This window comes from Peromyscus maniculatus, chromosome 7, assembly GCF_049852395.1.
Source record: "Peromyscus maniculatus bairdii isolate BWxNUB_F1_BW_parent chromosome 7, HU_Pman_BW_mat_3.1, whole genome shotgun sequence".
Taxonomy (NCBI): Eukaryota; Metazoa; Chordata; class Mammalia; order Rodentia; family Cricetidae; genus Peromyscus; species Peromyscus maniculatus.
In genome coordinates this window covers 87760913-87785160 of record NC_134858.1, presented here as the reverse complement: position 1 = coordinate 87785160, position 24248 = coordinate 87760913, and the positions used below count along the sequence as shown (strand labels likewise).

Sequence of the window (24248 nt, the reverse complement as noted above, 5' to 3'; positions counted from 1 at the left end):
CAGGCTGCAGAGACAGTCCTGTCCTCAGGCCGCTTCCACACCCCTCCTCTTCGTGGCCTCATCATTGCATATAATAAGCATCTGTCCCTGAGCCTTGTCCATCCTTTCCCTCGCCAGCCAGTGATTTACTTATTTCTTCCTCCTTTCCACTGATAGAAAAATCAAATCTGGGTTTTCACAAGCCCCTGGGGTCTGGATACTCGGGAGACAGGGCGGGCGGGCGAGGGGTGGGGGGGGAGGGAGAGGGAGAGAGGAGGGGGAAAGAGGGGGGAGGGGAAGGCGTCTCCCTTCCCCTCCCCCACCAGGCTTCGCGTCGGGGGGGGGGGGGGCGGCGGCGAAGAACTACCAATCCCGGCGTGCCTCGGGGTCGGCACGGGCGCAGGCTTGCGTGCGCGGCGGGCAGCCGTTGGCTGGGGCGGCGGCTGTTGGGGTCGCGGCGCTGTGAGGTCAGGGCGGCGCTGGCAAATCGCGCCCAGGATGTAGAGCTGGCTGTTCCCGACGGCGCTTCTGACGCGAAGTTGGGTGGGGTAGAGAGTAGGGGGCGGTAGTCGGGGGTGGTGGGAGAAGGAGGAGGCGGCGAATCACTTATAAATGGCGCCCAAGCAGGACCCGAAGCCCAAATTCCAGGAGGGTGAGTGTGCAGCTTTTGGGGGGGAAAAAGGGGGCGCCTCACGGCGCGGGGGAGCGAGGCTGACTGCGGGCGGCGGAGGTTTGGGGGCCGGGGTCGGCGCGGCTCGCGGCCCGGGGCCCCTTTGCAGGCCGTGCTTTGTGAGGGGGGGAAAGGCGCATTGCGGAGGGGGGACCGTGGGCGCGTCCATCGGGCGGCCGCGCTTCTGTGCCTCCGGCACGGGCAGGGGCCGAGGGAGCCCGGCGGCGCGTGCGGCAAAGCCCCGGTGCTTGTTTTTGTTTTTCCGAGAGCGGGGGAAGCCTATTGTAGGGAGGCGGCGGGCGATGGCGACGGCGACGGTTAGGAAGTGATGTGGCGTGGGGGAGGGGAGCAGCGGCAGGCCCCCACCCGCGCGCCGACGCCCTGCCCCGGGCCCTGCGCCCCGCGGGCGACTGCGGGCTGGAGGTTCGAGGCTGCTCGGCCCGGCTTGGGGGGCGAGCTCGGCGTTGGGCGGCGTCCCAGCGGCGGGAGGACCCGGGAGCGGGGCGCGCGGGGCGCTCCCGCGGCGGGAGGACTGCGTTTGTAAGATGGCCGCGCCAAGATGGCCGCGCCACGATGGCTGCCGGCGGCCCCGCCGCAGCATCCGTGCGGCTGCGGGGCCAGATGCAGCGCCCCCTGGCACCCGGACCGCTCGCGGACGAAGGGTGGCCTCCTTTCGCCTCCCGAGTGATGATGATGATGGGTGGGGACGGAAAAACCGTGAGCCGCCCGCCCGCCCGCCCCAGCGAGTGCCTAGGCTGGCCGTCGCCCGAAGGCATCCTTTTGCTGCCTTTGGAGCGGAGCGCCAGAATCCTGTTGTACTGCTAGTGCTCTGCAGGGCAGTTGCTCGGGAAAACAATCTTGAGTTCCACCCCCGGGAGTTTCTGTGTAGAGGTCCTTGGACGCGTCATTTTTACATACAGAAGTTGCTTGACTGGTTGCAGTAGTAGTCGATTAATGGCGACCTGACAGCTCATGTTTATTAACTGGCTTTGATCGAGAACAGCGGTGCTGTTTAACGGTACTTTCAGTTGGAAAGCAGTTACTCAGTTCTCATAGCTCCGTTATCGAGGTGGTTCAATAGTACGCTAAAGGATAAGCATAAAGAGGAACGAACACTTTAAACCGTTTATTGCCATGACCGTATGTGCTTGTTATGTACATGCCGAGTCCGGACACCTGCCTAACTTGTTTAGGGTTGTTTAGCCATCAAGGTGGTAGGCATTTAAAAAAAAAATAAAAAAAATAAGCCCCAAACTTAACTATACTTAAGGGTATTCCGGAGTTATTTTGATGCAGACTTTAATGCTTTTATCCCAGTTTGAGAAATTGTGGCCCTTCGTTATTTTGCTAGGTGTTAAGAGAAAGTTTTTTTGTTGTTTTTGAGGCAAGGCTTGGTATGTAAACCTGGTTACTATATTGATTCTGCTTCATTCTTCAGAGTGCAGCAGCTAAATCTTATTTATGGTACCTAGTAAGTTCTCTTAATATTATAGAATGTGATACTTAAAATAGTTTTGAGGAGCTGGAGAGAGCTTTGTCGCCCAGTGCTTCCCTGAGGTAAACATGGAAAGAGGTTGTTGGTGTAATTGGAGAAGAGTAGGAAGAAAGGCTAGGGTTATGAAAGCTTTGTAAATTCCTGCCCTTACCATTCCTTTGCAGCTGCGGTTTCTAGGTGTAGCTGGGTGTGACACACGCCTAAAATTCCAGCATTAGAGAAGCAAAGGCAGGAGGTTGACCAGCCAAGGTCTACATGAGACGACCCTGTCTCAAAACCAAGACAAAACCAAAAAATGCAAGCTAAAATACATAGCTACCTTTTAAAAGTTATGTATAAAAGACCATATAGGATGTTCTGTCCCCACCTTGACTCTGATTCCTGGGCCCACAATGGAGGTAGAGAACTTGTTTCCCACAAGTTGTCTTCAGACCTCTACATATGTACAGTGTCTTGTATGCATGTACCTATTCCCCTCCCCCACGATAAATAATAAAAGCTCAGAGAACATCTGGAAAGGAAAAATATTTAAGTGTCGATGAGATTATTTTGAAATCTTGGGTAGAATTGTGATAGTGAAAGGTGGTGGTGAATATCCATTTTTGTGTGGGGGAGGGTGTGCATTTTATGTGTATGAGTGTGTTGCCTACATGTATGTATATGTACTATGTATGGTCCTGGTGCCCTCAGAAGGCATTGGATTCCCAGGAACTGGAGTTGGGATCCTCTGTATGGGTGCTGGGAATGGAACAGTTTCTCAGTCCCCTGGGGGGATGTTGTAAATAATTTCAAGCTAGTAAGGAGACAGTCCAGGGCAAGATGATTGTTGTAGTTTGAGGCTGGAGTGGATCTAAGGGTGGAGAACTGTGCTGTTATATATATATGATTCAAAGGGCCTTACTTAGTGAAGCTGTTTTTAGCGATCTCTCTCCATATATATATACATATATATACATATATATAAAATTATTAGGATTCAAAGAGCCTTAGTGTAGTCGTTTTTTTAGCTGAAGCAGCCAATTTTTCGTTTGTTTGTTTTTTGCTTTTTTGAGACAGGGTTTCTCTGTGTATGTAGCTTTGGAGCCTTTCCTGGAACTCTGTAGCCCAGGCTGGCCTCGAATTTACAGAGATCCGCCTGCCTCTGCCTTCCGATTGCTGGGATTAAAGATATGCGCCACCATCGCCTGGCTCAAAGTGGCCAATTTTTAAAATGGTGTATTATTTCAGAGTAGCTTAAAAGGGACTTGGAGTGAAATTAGTAATCACAGATCTGATCTTAGTGCATCTGTTTAATAACAGAATGTTTTACCCATTTATTTGGGTCTTTATTCCTAGACTGTGGTCTTTATTCAAGGCCGGCATAGGTCTAGTAATGTTTTTAACAGTTGTAAGTAGTACAAGATTTTATGGAGAACCTTGGTGTTAAGGTTACTGGATCTTATTCTAGAAGTCTAACGATAGAGGTTTGTGCTGAAGCTCAGAAGTAGTAATAGCTTCAAAAAGCACTCTAGAGGCTAAGGATGTATGTAGCTGAGTTGAAAGAAAGCTCCCATGGATGGCATGCACAAAGCCTTTGGCTCATTAGTATGGTAGTAAGCCTGAAATCCCAGGAGGTGGACAGGATCAGCATGTTTCCTTTCTACTTTTACATGTTGATTCTGTGTTCCATGAGTATTGAACTATGTATATATTACTACACTTTCTCACACTTGTTTCTGCTGTCTGGATCCTCCTTTTTCTGTAAACCCTCCCAAGTAACTGGCTGGCTGTCTTTGCCACTTAATGGGAAGAAAAGTACAATATAAGTGTAGAAAAATGATACAAATATTGCTTACCTATGTGTCCTTTATTAATATGAAATGATAGCACAACAGGTCCAGCAAATAGATGTTTTAAAGGCCACATTTGAGAGGGGGGGGTGTCTCACCATGTAGCATTGGCTGGTCTATATATATTGGCTTTGAACTCAAGAGTGCTGGGATTAAAGGTGTGTGCCACCATGCCAGGCCCATAATATATATATTTTTAATGTAGTAGTTTTTTTTTTCAGCATAGGACTAGTAGATACAATTTTGGAACAACATAGCTGACCGTGTTGGGTACATCAGTCTCCTTGCAGTGTGTTAAAAGCAAGTGGACTGAAAATGTATGGATAAACTTTCACTATCATCATGTGGAGTCAGAGTCCAGAAATCACCCACCCAGTTTGTTTGATAAGTACAGATGTATTAAGTTTTAACTCTAGCCAGATTTTATTTGGATTTGCAAGTGCCAGTGGTAGAGTCAACATTGGGTGTAAGTTCCCAGGGTTAGGATTGTTCTGTCTGTTGTTCATTGAAATAGCCTAGCTTCAGGAATAAACAGACATAGGTAGGACAACTTAAAAAATTCATGTATTTGATCAGAACTTATTTTTTATTTCTAAAGGTTTATTTTTATGTGCATTGGTGTTTTGCCTGCATGTATTTCTGTGTGAAGATGCCAGATCCCCTGGAACTGGAGTTATAGACAGCCGTGAACTGCCATGTGGGTCCTTTGGAAGAGCAGAGTACTCATATCTGCTAAGACATGTCTCCAGCCTCTCGATCAGAAAATTTAGTGTGTAGTACTCAGTAAAAGGAAGCAGAGATCAGTCAAGTGACTAAACTTAAGACACTTGGAGAAGAACATTTTAAAAATTGTTTCCAGATTAGAACAGGTGAACTAGCCAAACATTATCTCATAGGTAACTATAGTAGATTTAATTAGGTGATTAGATTATTTAAATAAATGGAAATTCAAGTTAGCCTATGTTAACCTTGGATACTAAGGATATGGTAAAGTTTGTTCTGAAGTGTTCATGTATAGTCTTACCCATTATTATTCCTAGTTTTGCTGAGACTATTATAATCAAGTGCAGTGGCTCTTGTAGTCACATCTTAATGACAAAGGACTCAGGATTAACCTGGCCCTTTCCCCCTCTTTTACAGGCGAGCGAGTGCTGTGCTTTCATGGGCCTCTTCTCTATGAAGCAAAGGTATGGAACCTACTTTCTTTTGAGAAGGTGGCCAAAAATGTTGGCTAGATTTGACTTTTTAATTTCAAATTATAATATTTTCTTACTGGATATGTAAAGATTCCATTTGTTTCATAAATCCTCCCATCTCATTTTGAGTTTGTTATTGCTTGCTTTGTGGTGGATGGAGAAAGTTCAGATATTGCTACTCTTCTGCCTTTCTAAACTCACTCAGTAAAAGCCTGTTGGTGGAAATAACATTGAAGTGATAGATGAAGGTCTGTTGGTTGTAACAAATAGCATTTTATAGTTAATAACTCGGAGGAAAGCAATGCCAGAGCCACACTTACTGTGTGTGTTTGCAAGCACTTGTACATGTAGGTGTGTAAAACCTCATGAGTGTTGAGGTCAGATGTCAACCTCAAGTGCCAGTCTCTTCCTGTCTTTGAGACATCTTTTCTATTTGACCTTTAGATTTCCTGGGATTTTCTCCTCCACCTTCTACCTCATTGTAGGAGCACCAGGATCATATGGGTTCTGGGATCATATGAGCTATCCTGCTTGCATGGCAACCACCATTATCCACTGAACCATTTCCTCAGCTTTAACAATTCTCTCCTCACACTTGAGTGTGTGTGTGTGTTTGTGTTTCTATTTGTGTTTGTCTGGTGGTTTTGAGACTTGAGTTTTATTAGCTCAGGCTGGCTTTGAACTAACAGCAAGCCTCCTGCCTCACCCTTTTATGCTGCAGTCACACAAATGTGAACTACCATGCTCTGGTTGTCATTACACATTTAACTTCTGTTTGTTAATTTGAATGGTAAAGTTTGAATCCTGAGTGAACAAGGCACCCCCCCACCCCACCCCCGCCCCCGTTTCATCATGTGCTCCTGTTATATAAAAAGTGACTTTAAGCCGGCCGGTGGTGGCGCACGCCTTTAATCCCAGCACTCGGGAGGCAGAGCCAGGTGGATCTCTGTGAGTTCGAGGCCAGCCTGGGCTACCAAGTGAGTCCCAGGAAAGGCGCAAAACTACATAGAGAAACCCTGTCTTGAAAACCAAAAAAAAAAAAAGTGACTTTAAATTTAGATGCCTGGTGGTGGAGCCATTAATCCTAGCACTCAGTAGGAAGAGGCAGGTGGATCTGAGTTCGAGGCCAGCCTGGTCTACAGAGTGAGTTCCAGGACAGCTAGGGCTACACACAGAAACTCTTGTCTCAAAAAACCAAAAGAAAGAAAAAAATAGCCAGAGATAAAAGTAAAATACACTGCAGTTACATCCCCACGCCCTGGACAATGTATTTTAATAAAGTCCAAAGTTATTTTTGCCATTTTATTTCTGATGACTTTTGGTGGAATTGAGGTTGAGGTGTCATTCTGGGGCTGAACCCAGGGGTTTTAACACTCTAGCCATGTTCTCTCTCACTGAGTTACACCCAGTCCAGCACAGAAAATGAAAACTTGCCCCATCCTTTTTGACACTGCTGGGGCTCAAAACTAGGGCCTTTTGTTTGCTGGAGAAGTGCTCTACCAGTAAGCTACATCCCTAGCCCTTTACTTTGAGATAGGATCTTGCTATAGAGCTCAGATTGTCCTTAACTTCAGTACATAGCTAGTCTAGACTCCAAATCTTATTCTGACTGCTTGTTGAGGACTGGGATTACAGGCTTTTTTTTTTTTTTTTTTTTTTTTTTTTAATATTACTTTTGAGACAGATGCTTACTTTGTAGACCTAGCTGGCCTGGAACTCACTATTTAGACCAGGGTGGTCTTAAACTCACAGAGATGGGACTGCCTCTAACCTCCTCAGTGCTAGAATTAAAGGTGTGCCTGGGCAGGCATTTAAGAATTGAACACAAAGGCTGCTGGCTAGTTACATGGTAGAATATTTGCCTACCATGATTGAGGCCCTGAGCTCAATCTCAGTGCTACTCTTCCCAACCCCCCCCCCCAAAAAAAAAAAAAAACCCACACATGTAAACTGAATGACACAGCCTATGAACCAGGCTTCTTGGGAAGTTGAGACAGCAAGATTACTTGGAATACAGAGTTCAAGCATGGCCTTAGTGAGATCACCCTGTCTCAACAAAGTAGTAAACAAGGCAGGGAATGCTTAGTGGTAAAGTACTTTCCACAAGTGAGGCCCTGCTTCAGTCCCCAGTACAGAAAACCAATAAAAGTGCAGTGACACAGACACATGCATACCATAGGCATAATGCCTAAAAGTGACTTCGGGGGAATATCCAGCTTTATATTTGTATGGAAATACTCTGAAGACAGCGCCAGACAGTGCTGACTAAAAATGTTCACTGCTCATGCTTTGAATGTGTAGGTGTTTGTTTCTAACTGTGAGTCCCTTTGATCTTGTATGTTTTTCAATGTTTGTTGTATGAACTTTTGGCAAACATATCTGAACTGACTTTTTTCTCTATCAGCAAAATATTCTGGTGAAAAAATTTTAAGTAGTGATAGGAATAAAACATTGTTTGTTTGGTCTACAGTGAACACCCTTAAATCTAAAGTCATATAAACATGACTGTCACAGTGACGTTCCTCCAGTAATTTGTTTTGTTCGGCTCCTTTTAAGAATGCCTTTAAAGCATACTGTAGTTCATAAACTGATGAGATTGTATTTTTGAAAGAAATGTAGTTCTTAGCTAGAGTTTGAAAAACCATAAGAATAGCTTTCCTTTTCTGACCTCCGGTAGCAGATCTAAACTGTTGATGTATAGTGACCTCTTTATGCTGTTTGCCAGCTTTGTGTTCATTTCTAAATTGTGGTTTTGTAACTTTATAGAAAAGTATTCTCAGCACTAAGATTATAAAATCAAACCGACCAACGACTCCCAGTCCTTGAAAGTGCTCTAATTAAAAGTTTTACAGTACTAAATAATTCAACCAAGATTTAATTCTTTATTTAGAAAGAACATACCTGTCGTTAGGATGAAAATTTGATAAGATCATGTGTAATACCAAAGACTTTCTTTTTTTATTTCAGTGTGTAAAGGTTGCCATAAAGGACAAACAAGTGAAATACTTTATCCATTACAGTGGTTGGAATAAAAAGTGAGTATTAGATCTTTAAAAGCATTTTGTCCACTGTTGTATATCAGAGCAAGGGTGAGCCATTGTTAGTATGATGCAGCTACATTAGGGAGAACTCAGCCATTTTATATGTACTTGGTTTTTTGGGAATATTTCTTGTATTTTGTAGTGCCCAGTGGTTATACTTGATCAGCTATCCTGGTTGAATTATGAGTCAACGTACTTTTTTATGGCATATGTTTTAGGATAGCCTGAATATTTTTGGCTTGAGCACAAACCAAATGACTTATCTTCTTATTTAAGCAGTTAAACTCAACTAATTGTAGAAAAGGAGAACAGAGGAAAATGTTTTAGAATTGACAGTTTATAAATCTATTTTATGAAGTTTTGAAACAATGTTAACAGAAAGTAGTTTCATGTGGTTCAGTATAGAAAATTCTCTTTACAGAATTTAATTTTCTATTGGCTATTGGATCTTTCTTAGTAGTGTTCTCTTTGAGACCCAAACATAACAGAACCTAATAAAATATTTAAGCTTTTGGTGTCTGTAATTGAGTGGTTTTTTTTTTTTTTTTAAACTAGGAGTTTTTTGTTTTTTTTTTTTTTTTGAGGCAGTTTCTCTGTGTAGCCTTGGCTGTCTTGGAACTTGCTTTGTAGACCAGGCTAGCCTGGAACTCATAGAGATTCACCTCTCTTTGGGATTAAAGGCCTTTGCCATCACATCCAGCTTAGTAGGAGAAGTTTTAAATCCTTTTTATTATTAATCTTTTGTACTTCAGGGATGCCATTGCAAAGAATTAGCCATTTCAGGAATTACTTTCTGATATCTTGTAATGCTTAATGCTTTGTCTCACTTTACCCAGAGTCTAGTACTTCTTTACATGGGAACAGTGCCAACTGTTGTGATGGGTACTCTTGATATAGAGGAAAAGTTTTCTTTTTCTTCTGTTAAGTTTACTGGCCCCATAATTTGGGTCTCACTTTATATAGTTCTTTATCCGAAAGCCCAACTAGTTAATTCAGTTTATTTGTTACAAATAGGTAAATGCTTTTAGGTGAGAAATACCAAACTTTTAACTTATTTCATTAATATAATTGTAGAAAGGCCACAATTCAAAATACATAAAAGTAAATTTCTAATATTTCTAATAGTGATCAGTAGGTATTGTCAGTACTTCAGAATTACCCCAGTCTTGTATTAAGAAAGTGGGAGCTAGGTGTGTTGGCACATTTCTTTAATGTCAGCACTCAGGCAGAGGCAGGCTGATCTCTTCAGGCCAGCCAGAACTACATCGTGAGACCCTGTATCAAAAATAAATACATAAATTTTGATTTTTTTTGAAGTTGATTGAAATATTCAGGAAACAGACTTTTATGTTACAGTTTCTAGAGTATATTTTAAAAAAAGAACTGAAAACTGAATTTCATCTTTAGTTTATGAGGCTGATATTTTGCTAATATCCAGATAAAATGTGCAATAGATGCTTTCCTACAGGAAGTAGAATATTTTCTTTATGCATATTAGGGATGAGAAAGTTAAAAGTCCATATAAACTATGAAAGGAAAACACAAAACAGATTCATGGAGTGGGCCTACTTACCCTTCCCTTGTACATTTTAATTTAAAACATACTTTTATGCTTCAGTTTTGTATGCTAGGTAGCTATTTACATAGATATGAAATGGTTTTTATGAAAACCAAAACCTCTAGTTTTCTGGTTTTACTTTTTTTCAAAAAGTAGTTTTTCCTTTGTTGGATTGTAGTTCATGACAGAAATAAGTGGCAGTTTTTTAAAACTCTTGTTCTCTTGGGAAAATAGGGAGTGGCGGTGGTGGTAGCAGACATTACAGGTTTTTATGACTGTCTGCAGTGTAGTGAGGAGAATATCATAGGTGTCTTTATAGTTGATTTGTTAAACGTGCCATTGTAGCCTTTAGGAAGTATTTAGAAGTGATTTTTCTTTTTTGAAACTGGGTCTTCCTTTGTAGCTTTGCCTATCCTGGAACTTGCAGTAATCAGAATGCTGAGATTACAGGCTTGTTTGTACCACCACATCCAGCTCTAGAGAAACTTAAAACCATTTGAGAGGAGTGTTTTTTAAATGCCTGTCAAGTATATTATGTGTGTATTCGATTTTGCCTGTAGATTTGACTTTTAGGATTAGTCACAACTGCTTTGGAAAATAATGAAAGTTACATGCTTGATCTATACTTAAAATTCGAGTGGCCCTCAGTTACTAGTCTAGTAGAGAGATTTCCTTAGAACAAAGATGGTTGTCCATTTTGGTTTTCCTCAGTTTCAGTGAGGATTTTCAGCTCTTTTGCTAATAAGCTCTCAGAGTGCCTTGGTAATTGGTTGATCAGAGTGCTTGTTTAGATGTGGTTTGCATCTGAGGGGGGAGAGAATTTCTAAGGTTTTAAAGCAGTTAAAAGTTCGCACCTTTTAATTTTAGGAGAATAGGGAAATAGACTTTTAAAGGGGCTTCACGGATAGGGATGTAGTTTCAGTGGTAGAGCTCTTTCTTGCCCAGCGTGCATAGAGCCCTGGCTCAATCTCTAGTTACCTGTCCCCTCCCCCCCAAAAGAAATAAAAGTCCTATTCTAGGATACTTATCTATTTACTTAGAGACAAGGTCTTAATATGTAGCCCTGGCTGGTCTGGAACTTGGTATGTAGACCAGGCTAGCCTGGAACTCAGATCTATCTGCTTCTACCTCCAGAGTGCTGGGATTAAAGGTGTGCACCACTATGTCCTGCTGTAGGACACCTTCTAAATACATTGGTACAGTAAAATTCCAATTTCACACTGGATTTTTCTTTAGACATTACTCTGGATACACTCTCAAAATCACAGTAGATACTAAGTTCTAAATTTTCAAAAAATCTTCCTGGAATTTGTTCATACAGACATTAACTATTCCATTTGTAAATGAGTCTTGATAAAGCTTAAGCTCAATTCTGCACATAGTTACTGAGACTACTTTGTACTGTGCTGTCTGTATCAGAAGTGCTGTGAGGCCCAGGCGCTCTGAAAAATCTTTGAAGACACGTGAGGATATTGTAGCCCTTTTTCCTGTTCCTGAAGGAGCTCCCTCAGTACACCACCCCCTCCTGACCTCTAGGTAAATGCATGTTTTAAAGTTTTCTTTAGGAAATCATGTTGAGGAATGTTTTTTATTTACTACTTTTCCTTTTGGCTACACTCTATAAGAGGTCAGAGGTGGGAAATCAGTAAGTAAAAGATTGCCTCAAGAATACACCTGATTGTGTCACTAATGGAGCTCCATCAGCAGGAGAAAAGACTAATTTTGTTCAAAAATTAGTTTGCTTTAAAAGTTCAACATTCCACAAGAAAATTTTGTTTTTCCATACACATCAGCAAAAAGCTTGTTTTATGAGAAATCAGATACCTGAGTTTTTAGAAAGCCTCTAATCCCCCTTGGAAATTGGAATGCTTACTTGGATTAGATGAAAGTGAACAATGGGTTATCTGGGAAAAAACAAAACAAAACACTGAAAGCCTTTAATGTACAAATTTAGTCTAGTCGTCTAGGTGGTGAGTATTGTAGACCTGGGTTCCTGATGTACTTTTAGCATGTGTTAGCTGTGTAACTTAAGATAGTACTGTAATTCTGAAAAGCTTAGATGACTTAGAGACTCTTAAATGACTTACTCTTAGACCATTTAAAAATGATTTGAATAATCTACACACATGGTTTATATTTGGAATGCTGCTTCTTATTAAAACACACTTTGCTTAGATTTTTCTTTTAGTTGAGAATGGATTTACCTTTCCAGCTTACCAAATTATATCAGAAAAAGCTGGGCATGGTTTTTGTGTGCCTGTAATTATAGAATTTGGGATACTGAGGCAGGAGGGTTACCATGAATTCAAGGCCAACTTGGAATTCATTAAAAAATGTCTCAAAAAAACTAGGGTTGACAAGATGGTTCAGTGGGTAAAAGTACTTTCTTCCAAGGGTGAAGAACCAAGTTGGATCTCCAGGACCTACACAGTGAAAGAATCGACTCCTAAAAGTTGTTTTCTGACCTCCACACACGTTCTATAACATGCACTTGTGTGTACACACACACACACACACACACACACACACACACACACACACACACAAATAGATGTTAAAAGAACAAAATTAAAACACGTTATATATCAAGGGAATTTCACAGTTTTGCCATTTAAATCTTTAAAAATTAATTGGAAGAGAGCCTAAACTATATTAGAAATGTATTTCAGTGTGTTTTAACTTGTCTTTTCAGTTGGGATGAATGGGTTCCAGAAAGCCGAGTACTCAAATACGTGGACACCAATTTGCAGAAACAGCGAGAGCTTCAAAAGGCCAATCAGTAAGTTTGTTTTGAGAAATGCATTTTAAAATTTTTGGACATGGAATAAACTAAATAGGATCATGTTGGCGACTCTACTTTTTTTTTTTTTTGTTTTTGAGACAGGGTTTCTCTGTGTAGCTTTGTGCCTTTCCTGGAACTCGCTTTGGAGACCAGGCTGGCCTCGAATTCACAGAGATTTGCCTGTCTCTGCTGGGTAAAAGAAATATCCTGTCATTTCTGAGTCTGTCTTTAGAACTTGGTAGAAAAACAGTGTAGGAAATTGTAGGTGCAAACTCATTAATACCTTGTTTAACCTCTTCTGGTGCTGTGGAAGGCACAGTTAACTGATGGGGAAAGAAAAAGAGAGTCCCATTAGTATTCATCTATGAAAATATGTTGAGGGGAAAAGCACCCAAAAAAATTACCTATAGGGTAGTTACTACATTTTAATTTTACAGCTAAAGTATTTAAAAAATTAAAATTATAACATGGAGTCAAATCAAAAGAAAACATTGGGACTGTGTGTGCCATGACAAGATTGTGGAGGTTGTAGTTGGTTCTTCCATCTGTCATGTGGGGCCCAGGTATTGAAAACTAAGGTCAGTGGGCTTGATAACACCTACCTCTTACCTCTTGGGCTAGCCTTCTAGCTCCGTGCTTAGTGTCTTGAATCTTTTGATATCTGTAGATCTTTAAATGTTATTTTTGGTTTTATTTATATGTATGAGTGTTTTGCCTTTTACATATATATACATACATACACACACATGTGTATAATGTATGGGTACCACATATGTGCCTGATTTGTAAGAAGGCCAGAAGAGGAGTCAGATCCCCAGAGTTATGAGATGGTTGTCGGCCACCATGTGGGTGCTGAGAATGAAACCCAGGTCTTCTCCAAGAGCAAGAAGTACTCTAAACCTCTAAGCCATCTCTCCAGGCCTGATGTTTGTAAATCTTCTGTCTCTCAGTGCTTAAATATATAGGCTTGGAGACTTCAATATTTTTGTTGTTTGCTTTGGTTTGGTTTTCTAGATAGGGTTTCTCTTTATAGCTTTGGCTATTCTGGAACTAGCACTGTAGATCAAGCTGTCCTCCAGCTCACAAACAGACATTTAACTGCCTCTGCCTCCCAAGTACTGGGATTAAAGGTGTGTGCCACCACCACCCAGCTAGAGACCTCAGTTTTCAAAACCAAAAAACCATTTTTTTCTTAGATAGAAGCAGAACTTTAATTCTAGGGAGAAAATTTTCAGGCCTTTTGTATTTTATGTATGTGGATGTTTTATCTGCATGTATGCATGTCAGAAGAGGGCATCAGATCCCATGGGGCTGCAGTTATATGGTTGTGAGCAGCCATGTGGGTACTGGGAATTTTGAATTCAGGACTTTAGCAAGAGCAGCCAGGGTGCTATTTTTTAAAAAAATTATTACTTAGGTGCATTGGTGTTTTGCCTACATGTATATCTGTGTGAGAGTGCTCAGTCCCCTGGAATTGGAGTTATAGATGGTTGTGAGCTGCGATGTGGGTGCTGAGAATTGAACCCAGGTCATCTGGAAAATCAGCCAGTTCTCTTTAATCTCTGAGCCATCTCTCCAGCCTCAATTTCAGACTTTGTGTGTTACTTATTTTAAGCTCTTTTTGTAATAGTTTTGTAATCTGTACAACATGGATGTTTTGGAACATTTTAGAAGTCTACTGATACTAACAGATAAGCTTTTTAAATTTTTCTGAGTCAGGGTCTCACTTTACAAGCAAGCCCTTGCTGGCCTTGACCTCACAGGGACCCACCTACTTCTCCAAAGTGCTGGGATTAGTGCCATTACTATGCCTGGCTGGGAACTTCAGTTTAAATACAAATTCTCTATGGAATCAAGCAGGCACAATATGCTGTTTCTCATATAAGTATGACTTCTGACATTGTTTTTGAAGGGAACAATATGCAGAGGGCAAGATGAGAGGAGCTGCTCCAGGAAAGAAGACATCTGGTCTGCAACAGAAAAATGTTGAAGTGTAAGATGTTGTTTAAATATTGCATACTGCTTTATAAGTATAATTCGAATTTACTGTTGATCATGATACACATTTTGTTTTTGTTTTTTTGAGACAGGGTTTCTCTGTGTAGCTTTGTGCCTTTCCTGGATCTTGCTCTGTAGACCAGGCTGGCCTCGATCCGCCTGCCTCTGCCTCCCGAGTGCTGGGATTAAAGGCGTGTGCCGCCACCGCCCGGCCGCATTTTGTTTCTAATGGGAGCTTTTAAAAGTATCAATGAAATTTTCGTTTCTCAGATATCAGCTTATTAAAGTAATTTAAAATGCACATTAGCTACTTGATTTTCCTTTGCTTCTTCCCTTGCACTAAAATATATGCGACATTAAATTAGTGTGCCATTCAGTGGCAATAGTTGCTTTTATAGCCCTCATGTTTGAAGTTACATGTGTATACACATACAGGTTTTCTCTTAGAACGGTAGTATTGAATTGTCAGATAGTCACAAGTTTTGAGATAATTATTTTGGCAGAGATTACTTTCAGTAGTGCTAAAAATTCATAAAATGAGAATGAGGGGAGAAAAGTATAACTTGTAAACTCTGGATTGTAAGGCTTCTTGGCAACCAGCCCATAGTATGAAAGTTATGTACTCATATCTCTAAAAGGTAATGTGTATAAAGTTGAGTATAAGAACTGGTTTCTTTTGGTTCCTGTGAATCGTTGGCATGAATGTGCAAGTAAAGTTCTTAGTTTAATGGGACTTGGAAGTACTGTCTTTCCTATTATAAACTTCAACCTTATGAAGTAAAGGAAAAATTTAAGGTTGGCCAGTTTTTTTTTTTTTTTTTTTTTTTTTTTTTAAGACAAGCTTCACACTCAAAAGATATCTTCCATGCCGGGCGTTGGTGGCTCACGCCTTTAATCCCAGCACTCGGGAGGCAGAGCCAGGTGGATCTCTGTGAGTTCGAGGCCAGCCTGGGCTACCAAGTGAGCTCCAGGAAAGGCGCAAAGCTACACAGAGAAACCCTGTCTCGAAAAACCAAAAAAAAACAAAAGATATCTTCCTGCCTCTGCTTCCCCAGTGTTGAGGTTAAAGGTATGCGGCACCACACCCAGCCTTTGTTTTTAAAATATTTTTTATAATTTTTAAAGTGATGTGTATGTGTGAGTGTGTGTTTCAAAGTGCAGTTTCCCACAGAGACCAGGTGGATCTCTGAGTTTGAGGCTAGCCTGGTGTACATAGTGAGTTCCAAGACAGCCAGAGCTATATAGTATAGACCTTGTCTCAATAATTTTTTTAGTCTAAAATCAAGATAAATATTTTGGGAAGCAAACTTAAAATATAGTCATTGAAAATTTTGCTGGGCCATCTTTCTCTGAATTTATTTTTCATAAGAGTTTACAGTTTTTCTAGGAATAATTTTTGCTTTCTTTTCTTCTAGGAAAACAAAAAAGAACAAGCAGAAAAGTAAGTATGAACTTTCTTAAAATTGATCTATTCATCTGTAATGGGGAAAATGAAAACATAAATCAAGACACTATCTACCATGAGGAATTTTAGTTAACTAATACCACCCCTACCTCCCACACACATTTTATAGCACCTGGAAATGGAGATGGTGGCAGTACCAGTGAGACACCTCAGCCTCCTAGGAAGAAAAGAGCCCGGGTAGATCCTACAGTTGAAAATGTGAGTTCCCCTGCCCTTGGCAGGCTAGTCTAAAAAACCTGATGATCTTTCTTCTTTACTTCCCCACTCCCTTCCCTCCCACTGTTTGAGACAGGATCTTGTTGTGTGGCTTTGGCTAGCCTTGGGATTTTAGAGCCTCATGCCTCAGATTTTGAAGTATTTGGGTAATAACATATGCTACCAAAGTGCATAGGCAGGTCCTGGTCTAGAAGTAAATCAGAAAAAAGAAGTATATTTAAAGATAGCCAAGTTAGCTGTGCATGGTGGTACATGCCTTTAATCCCAGCCCTCAGGAGGCAGAGACAGGCAGATCTTTGTGTTAGAGGCCATTTTATTTTTATATTTGAGTCCAGCCTGGTCTAGGTAATGAGTTCCAGGATAGCCAGAGCTGCATTGTAAGACCATGTCTCAGGGAGGAGGCAGGAGAAGAAAGCCATGTTGGGGTAATCATTTGTGTATCAACAGTAAATGTGAAGATGCTGTTAAGTTGTATCAATTCAGGATATTCCATTTTTCAGAAGAGAAAAATGCAGGTAGGGCCACTATGACTTAAGACTGTATTCCTTTCTGCTGGCTATATGATTTCATGTCTTTGTTTTTTCGGTGACAATTCTTTCTTTATGAGTGACTACTTCAAGGAATTAGTGTATTTTCAGTGTCTCTCTTAACCTTCAAGAAAGAGGTTACTATTAAGCAAGGAAAGTTTGCAATACCTTTTTCTATCTAGGAAGAAACATTCATGAACAGAGTTGAAGTTAAAGTAAAGATTCCTGAGGAGCTGAAACCATGGCTTGTGGATGACTGGGACTTGATTACCAGACAAAAGCAGGTAACTTGAAAATGACAAAAGTTGTAGTTATGTGGTATTTGGTGAAAAGAAAAAAGGCTTTAAGTTTTATGACTGAAATATTTTAATATAATTTTAATTTTATGGATTTTTTTGTCTGAATATGGATATTCTAGATATGTATGTCTGCATGGCATGGCATATATACAGTGCCTGTGGAGGCCAGAGAGGGCATTGGATCTCCTGGAACTGGAATTGGAGATGGTTAGCCATCATGTGGGGTGCTGGGAATTGAACCTAGATGCTCTTAATTGCTGAACCATCATCTCTCCGGTTCCTTAAAATTTTATTAGTTTATTATGATTAAGAAAGTTGGGAGTTGCTTCAAAAAAAAACTAATGGAGAAACATGCATTTTAACAATGTAGCATATATACATGTCCTGATAGGAATATAGTAGTAGAAAGCATATAGCATTACCTGCAATGGATCCTGAATGTAAATAAGGTCCTGGGTTTAGTTACTTATTAGCAGGATATTGTATAATTTTCCCTCTGAGGAGATGTAGACAAATTAACCATTTAAGATAGAACAGATGCCAACAGCATGCCAGCTTGGCAAACAATGAGGTTTTGGGGTTTATGGAGCACGAATGATGGGTTGCTTACAGAAATGTAAACAATTAAATGAACCATGACTCAGAAAAGCTGCATGTGAGAGTTGTGTCCCTGGTGATCCATCTTAGCTGCTGGGAAGGACCCTGTGGATCTTTAAGTGTCAGCTTTCTGAGTCTTATTTGTTTACTTGCTTAGTCTTAAGGCGCTTCTTTCTTCCTCACTGAAAGTTCAGAATCTTAAGAAACTGCTTTCATGATGTAGGAATATAGGAATCCAGAAAAACTTCAGTGTCACAGAGTGGGGTTACCTAAATCCAGATTTAGGAACTCCAGACTATTTAAATTGACAAATGACAGGTGTAGTGGTCATGATGGGGATTTGAATAACAGTGATTGCTAAGGGTTCATGTATTTGGGGTTCATAGACATAGTTTGAATTTGCTTGGAGTTACTTGGTTGGATTATGCAAGTTTTATCTCCCTGTATAGTAGTTGTGTTCTTGAGCACCTTTCTCTTTCTGTGCTTCACCTACTTTTGTGCTTCACCTTGTAGGAAAGAACGTAATTTTTTTTTTATAAACATTATTTTAATTTTTCCCCCAGCTTTTTTATCTTCCTGCCAAGAAGAATGTGGATTCCATTTTGGAGGATTATGCAAATTACAAGAAATCGCGAGGAAATACAGATAATAAGTAAGAATACTTATTTGAGTATACCCAAATTACTTAAGTACTATTTTAGGTATAATTGAAGCTATGTTGTAGGTACTTAACACAGCCATTAAAGGTTTTGCTATTTTGAAAGCATAAATACCTTCTTATTTTGACAGGGCTGTAGTTTTCCAAATCCTTTCTTTATTACATAAATTTGAAATTGATTTTACTTATAAAATACACCTTAGCTATAGTTCCTTAACCTTTACGTATTTTGAAAGTAATATTTTTGTTCTTTTATCAGGGAGTATGCTGTTAATGAGGTTGTAGCAGGGATAAAGGAATACTTCAATGTAATGCTGGGCACTCAGCTACTCTACAAATTTGAGAGACCACAGTATGCTGAAATTCTTGCAGATCACCCTGATGCACCCATGTCCCAGGTGTATGGAGCACCACATTTACTGAGATTATTTGGTAATAAGACTTTAAGAAACATTTTATCTTTTCTCCCTTTTTTGAGTCTTTAATAATTGATTTTTTTATCTTTACTAAATGACTGAGAGGTAAAATAACTATTCAAAACATGACTGAATTTTTCTTTAAAATTTTATTTAAAAGATTTTAATGACAGAATCTCTTTGAAAAAGAATTTGAAAAATCATTAACAAGACTGGGGCTCAATCCATAAAATCCAACTATGAGGGCCCCCTCCCAACCCCACTTAAAAAAGCTGGATATAGTGGTGGGATACTGTGATCTAGTGCTGGGAATGTAGATGTGGCATTTTGAGTTCTCACTGGCTTCCCTGACTTAGTTGTGAACCCTGGTCCAGTGGATGGCACTTGAAAGACACATTCCAAGTTGTCTTTAGCTTACACATGCACCTATGAATATACATAAAGTCATTTATTTTTATGGAATCTGACAGTTCATTTACTTCTTACATAGTTAACATGTATGGTTATAGTGCTGCCTTTGGATATAACCTTAACTGAATTCTTTTGTTAAATAGTGCGAATTGGAGCAATGTTGGCCTATACACCTCTAGATGAGAAAAGCCTTGCTTTATTACTGAACTATCTACATGATTTCCTCAAGTAAGTTTAATTGGAATCATAAGCAATTGGGATAATTACTTAAAATTAATGTGTGAAAGGAGAGATTGACATGATAATTACTAAAATAAGTAGTATATTTGTACAGGTGTCAGTAAGGCACTAGAACAGTATAAATAGCATGTATGGGAATCTCACAGATGATGGGAGAATAATCATGTAGTTGATATGGGAAATGATGGAGTGATTAAATCTCTAAGCTATTAAGACAGTGAAAATACTGTAGGTTAATTTTGTAGATTTACAGTCACATGTATTAGAAAGTAGAAAGATAAATGGGTAAGGGAGTAAATAAGAAAAGAACTTAGAAATAGTAAAATTGTCTAAGTTGGAGGATTATGCAAATTATAAGAAATCCCAAGGAAATACAAATAATAAGTAAGAATACTTATTTGAGTATACCTGTCAAAATTGATGTAGAAGGACTTTTTAAGTTTGAGGTCAGAATGAACTATGCTGAGACCTGTCTCAAAAATAATGCCCACGGTGGTGGCACATGCCTTTAATCCCAGCACTCGGGAGGCAGAGGCAGGCGGATCTCTGAGTTCGAGGCCAGCCTGGGCTACAGAGTGACTTCCAGGAAAGACGCAAAGCTACACAGAGAAACCTTGTCTGGAAAAACCAAAAAATAAAATAATGCCCAATGATAGAATACAGATACAAGTTAGGAGTAAACTTTTTTTTTTTTTTTGGTCAAATTAGTTGATTGAAGAAATGGGGAGAGGCAGCTCCAGCTTATGATGTTGGATGACATTTTTATGATAGGGGAGAATTTAAAATCAAGCAGCTTTTGAAAATGATAGGTTGTTCTAAAATCCTAACAAGGATAGTATTTAACACTGAATTGGAGAAGAAATTAGATGTAGTGGCAGGTGGTGTTCTGATTCTTATTTAGAGAGAAACATTTCAATTTGAAAAAGACTGGAATTTTCAGAATATGGATCATAGTTACTGTGGATTACTTCTTGGACTTGGTTTTGTGGGTAAAGGATTAGAATTTTTTATTTTTAGTCCTTTTGTTAACAGTGGTAAATATTTTCTCTGGACTCCAATTTCTTTGATAATACTATTTTGCATTTCACATCCCTTTATTTCAGGTTTGGACTTGAAATGTGTAGACTTACCTGTATGGTATTAAACAGTATTTAAAAAGCTAAAGAAAAGGAGTATTGTTTTAGGGTAGTACTGCTATATAATAGGATAGCTGTTTGCAAATTCCCTCCGGTTGTTCCTCATTTAGAAGAGAGTAACTTGGCACTAATGTATCTTTGTTACCTTACTGGTTTGGATTGTAATATTTTTCAAGGAGGCAGTGGTCTATGTATTGAATATAACTTTTAACATTACAGTGAGTTAACTTTTTTTTTTTTTTTTTTAGGTACCTGGCGAAGAATTCTGCAACTTTGTTCAGTGCCAGTGATTATGAAGTGGCTCCTCCTGAGTACCATCGGAAAGCCGTGTGAGGGGTGTGCTCTCTCTCTTACTCGTGCTTGGATCTCTGTAAACAGTTTGGTTCTTAGTCCTTCTCTTGTACAAATGATGTACTTTGAAGACCGTTAGTGTATAACAGAATTGATGTTTGTTTTCTGTTTGATTTTAAACAGAGAAAAATAAAAGGAGTGCCTGCTCCTTTTTTCTTTCTTTTTTCATTTCAAAGTTTCTACCAGTGTATTCAGTGATGGACAACAGAGAGACATGCTGTAGAGTGTTTTATTGCCTAGTTGACAAAGCTGCTTTTGAATGCTGGTGGTTCTGTTCCTTTGACACTACGCACTTTTATAATATGTGTTAATGCTCTATGACAAAATGCTCTGATTCCTAGTGCCAAAGGTTCACTTCAGTGTATATAACTGAACACTCATCCATCTGTGCTCTTTTTTTTTTGTTTAATGGTGCTTAAAGAGCCCATCCTTTGCAAGTCATCCATGTTGTTCCTTAGGCATTTTATCTTTGCTTAATTGTTAAAGAATGGTGGCTTGTTTCATGGTTTTTGTATTTGTGTCTAATGCACGTTTTAACATGATAGACGCAATGCATCGTGTAGCTACAGTTTTATGGAAAAGTCAATCTTGTAGGAATTGTTTTTCAGATCTTCAATAAATTTTTCTTTAAATTTCAAGAGATTGTGTGGCTGTGTTATCAAAACCCTGGCACATTGTGATTAGATACTGATTGCTCAGGAGACTTTAATTTTCTGATTGATCTTTATGGAATGAAAAGCTTACTTGGATGTGAAGCAAACTATTCGTTGTAGAAATTGGTCATCTTGAGTGAGTCAGTTTAGGGCATGATAGTGCCCTCCTTTACTTAGATTCTTGGAAATTTTGAGCAGTGGGGGCATTTTTAGCTTTGTGAAAATTGATTTCTGTAAGTGATTGTTTATATTTAAGGAGGTTTTTTTTTTTTTTAAATGAGAAATGAGCTAAAAGTCAGCATAAAATCTGCAGTTTGGCATTAGGATACTTGCAAAGGACAATACTGTTACCTTTAATAGAGGAGCCAGAGTGAGTTGGACATAGGTACAAAATACTGGGAAGGGTTCAGATGGCAAGATCTAGAGGAGTACAGGGATAAGAGTGAGTAAGTAGGGAAGTAGTGTGTATTCATGATCCTTTGAGCTGTATTTGATTATAGATGTTTGAAGATTTGCTTGTGGTGGGAGATGATAGTTCATTGTTGATTACCTATTGAGGTTTTGGGTTCAATCCCTAGCAGAAAGTGGAGAATAAATCAACCTCTTTATTTGGTCCCTGCAAGATGGTAAGGGTGTGGTAGGTTTTTTTGTTTCTGATTTTTGGTGTCGTCCATGTCCCGTCCCAGCCCCACCCCTGTATTTCAATGCCTGTAGAGTATTGTTTTTCTATTACAGTAGAATTTGTGTGAGGCAGGGAGAGTTTGCCACATTGCACATGTGGATGCCAGAGGACAGCACAAAAGTGTTCACTCCTTCTACCTTGCACATGGGTTCTGGGAGTATAAAACAGGTTAGGCCCTTTCCTGATGATCCCTGGTGTACTGTTTTGTTTTTTTTTTAAACTTAAGATGGTTTTTGTGAATCATTGAATTTATGCAACCGTATACCTAAGTTTGACTATAAGAGCAACTATACTCAAGCCCTTTTTGTTTTATTTTACTGTGTTAAAAGTAATAGCCAGGTATAGTAATCAGCACCTGTAACCCCAATGCTTGGAGGTCAAAGGAGGAGCTCACGTTCTGGGCTATCCTGGTCTAACATAGCACAGTAAAGTAAGACCTTTTGTTTGTTTTTTGAGACAGGGTTTTTCTATGTAACACTGGATGTCCTGGAACTCGCTTTGTAGACAGTGCTGGCCTCAAATTCATATTTGCCTGCCTCCTCTTCCTGAGTGCTGGAATTAAAGGTGCGTGCCCCCCCCCCCCTCGCCTGGCCCATTGCTCTCTTAATCCTTGTTTACAAAGCATGTTTAATGGTAAGATAGAGCTGGGAAGGTGGCAGAGAGCGTAAGGGTGCTAGCCATGGAAGCCCAGTGACCCAGATTGGATCCCTAGAGCATAAGAAATCTAATCCCAACATCTATAGAAAGAAGGTTGAGAGAGACAGGAGAATGAGGATGGCTTGGAAGCTTACAGGTCATCTAGCTGCAGAAACAAAAGGCCTTGCCTTAGCAAAGTAGAAGCAAGAATTAACTCCTAGACTCAAAACACAAGGGGAAAAAAAAAAAAACTCAAGCTGGTAAGCTGCAAAATAGCAATATTTAGGTGCAGTTTTGGCATTTGAGATTTATTGATCTGTTATCTGCTGCTGCATAGACTGCAGTTGGCGGGTCACTTGAGACCAGCCTATAGAGGAAACCCTGTCCACAATGAAAAAGCTTGCTATACATGAGTTGTGGCTTGACTGAAATGGCCCCCCTAAGCTCATTTGTTTAAACACTTGGTCTCTATCTGGTAGCACTGCTTAGGTAAGGGGCTTGTCTGGAAGAAGTAGGCCCTTTTGAGTGAACTATCCCTGGTTCCCTCATGCCGTACACACTGCTTCCTTCCTTCCTTTCCAATATGTAAACAGACTGTACCACAAGTACCTGCTACTTCCCCTGCCTTGGTAAACTGTATGCTTTGATATTTGAGCTGGAATAAACCAGGGATTTGCCACAACAATGAAGAAACATGTTTATGGAGAAATCAAGTTGTAGCTTTTAGTGATGCTCCTGAGAGCAAGAAAAAAAAAATTTTAAGAAAGTGGGTTATTTAACCTGTTTGTGGCATCCATGAACACGATAGTACCTTGCTCACAAATAACGTACTTTGTCCTATTAAGATTGGTAATTATTTTAGGTTTTAAAATTTTTTTCTCAGAATCAGCATACTTTATTCCTGTTAGCTCTCTTCATTTAATTTTTGATCTTTGTCACCATAACTGTGTAGTCTTATACTGGTACATGTCTTCTGGTGTTTTGTTTGTTAATATAACCATAACAGTTTTTTAAAAATCTGTGGGTATTTGGCCTGCATAAATGTTTGTGCACTATGTGCCTCTGTGCCTCATTTCCATAGGTGCTAGGAGAGGTCCTTGGAACTCCTGGGACTGGAGTTAGCTGTGATGTGGATGGTGCATACTGAACCTGGGCCCTCTGGAAGAGTAGTCAGTACTTTTAACTGCTGAGCCTTCTCTCCAGCCCCAACCATGAGAATTTTTGCCTTGTAGATTCAAGATTACAGAGGTTAACTTGTCAGTATGCATTCAGCTAAGTGGCAAAGCTGAGTTTTAAGTATCACCCACACAACATTGATTCATTGACAGCTGTGAATTATCAAACCCATTTTCTTTCTGCCTCTTTGATGTCTATCATGTTTATATTTGTCTTCTAGGTTGAAACTGATGCCAC

General features: G+C 39.9%; 1 protein-coding gene across 2 annotated transcripts; it reads left to right on the top strand.

Annotated features, from left to right (window-relative positions):
• The first annotated feature begins 310 nt into the window (after positions 1-310).
• Positions 311-21502, top strand: Morf4l1 (mortality factor 4 like 1). 2 transcript variants are annotated; one of them, XM_076576817.1, is made up of 13 exons: positions 329-631; positions 5114-5160; positions 8137-8204; positions 11188-11304; positions 12461-12547; positions 14463-14543; positions 15964-15989; positions 16123-16211; positions 16939-17040; positions 18216-18304; positions 18570-18742; positions 19281-19365; positions 20762-21502. In XM_076576817.1, the coding sequence occupies exons 1-13, from the start codon at positions 592-594 to the stop codon at positions 20844-20846; spliced, it is 1089 nt and encodes a 362-aa protein (XP_076432932.1). In that variant the 5' UTR covers positions 329-591; the 3' UTR covers positions 20847-21502. The 2 variants fall into 2 exon arrangements, with proteins under 2 accessions (XP_076432933.1, XP_076432932.1); XM_076576818.1 differs by lacking the exon at positions 11188-11304 and having other exon boundaries at positions 311-631.
• Positions 21503-24248: the final 2746 nt, after the last annotated feature.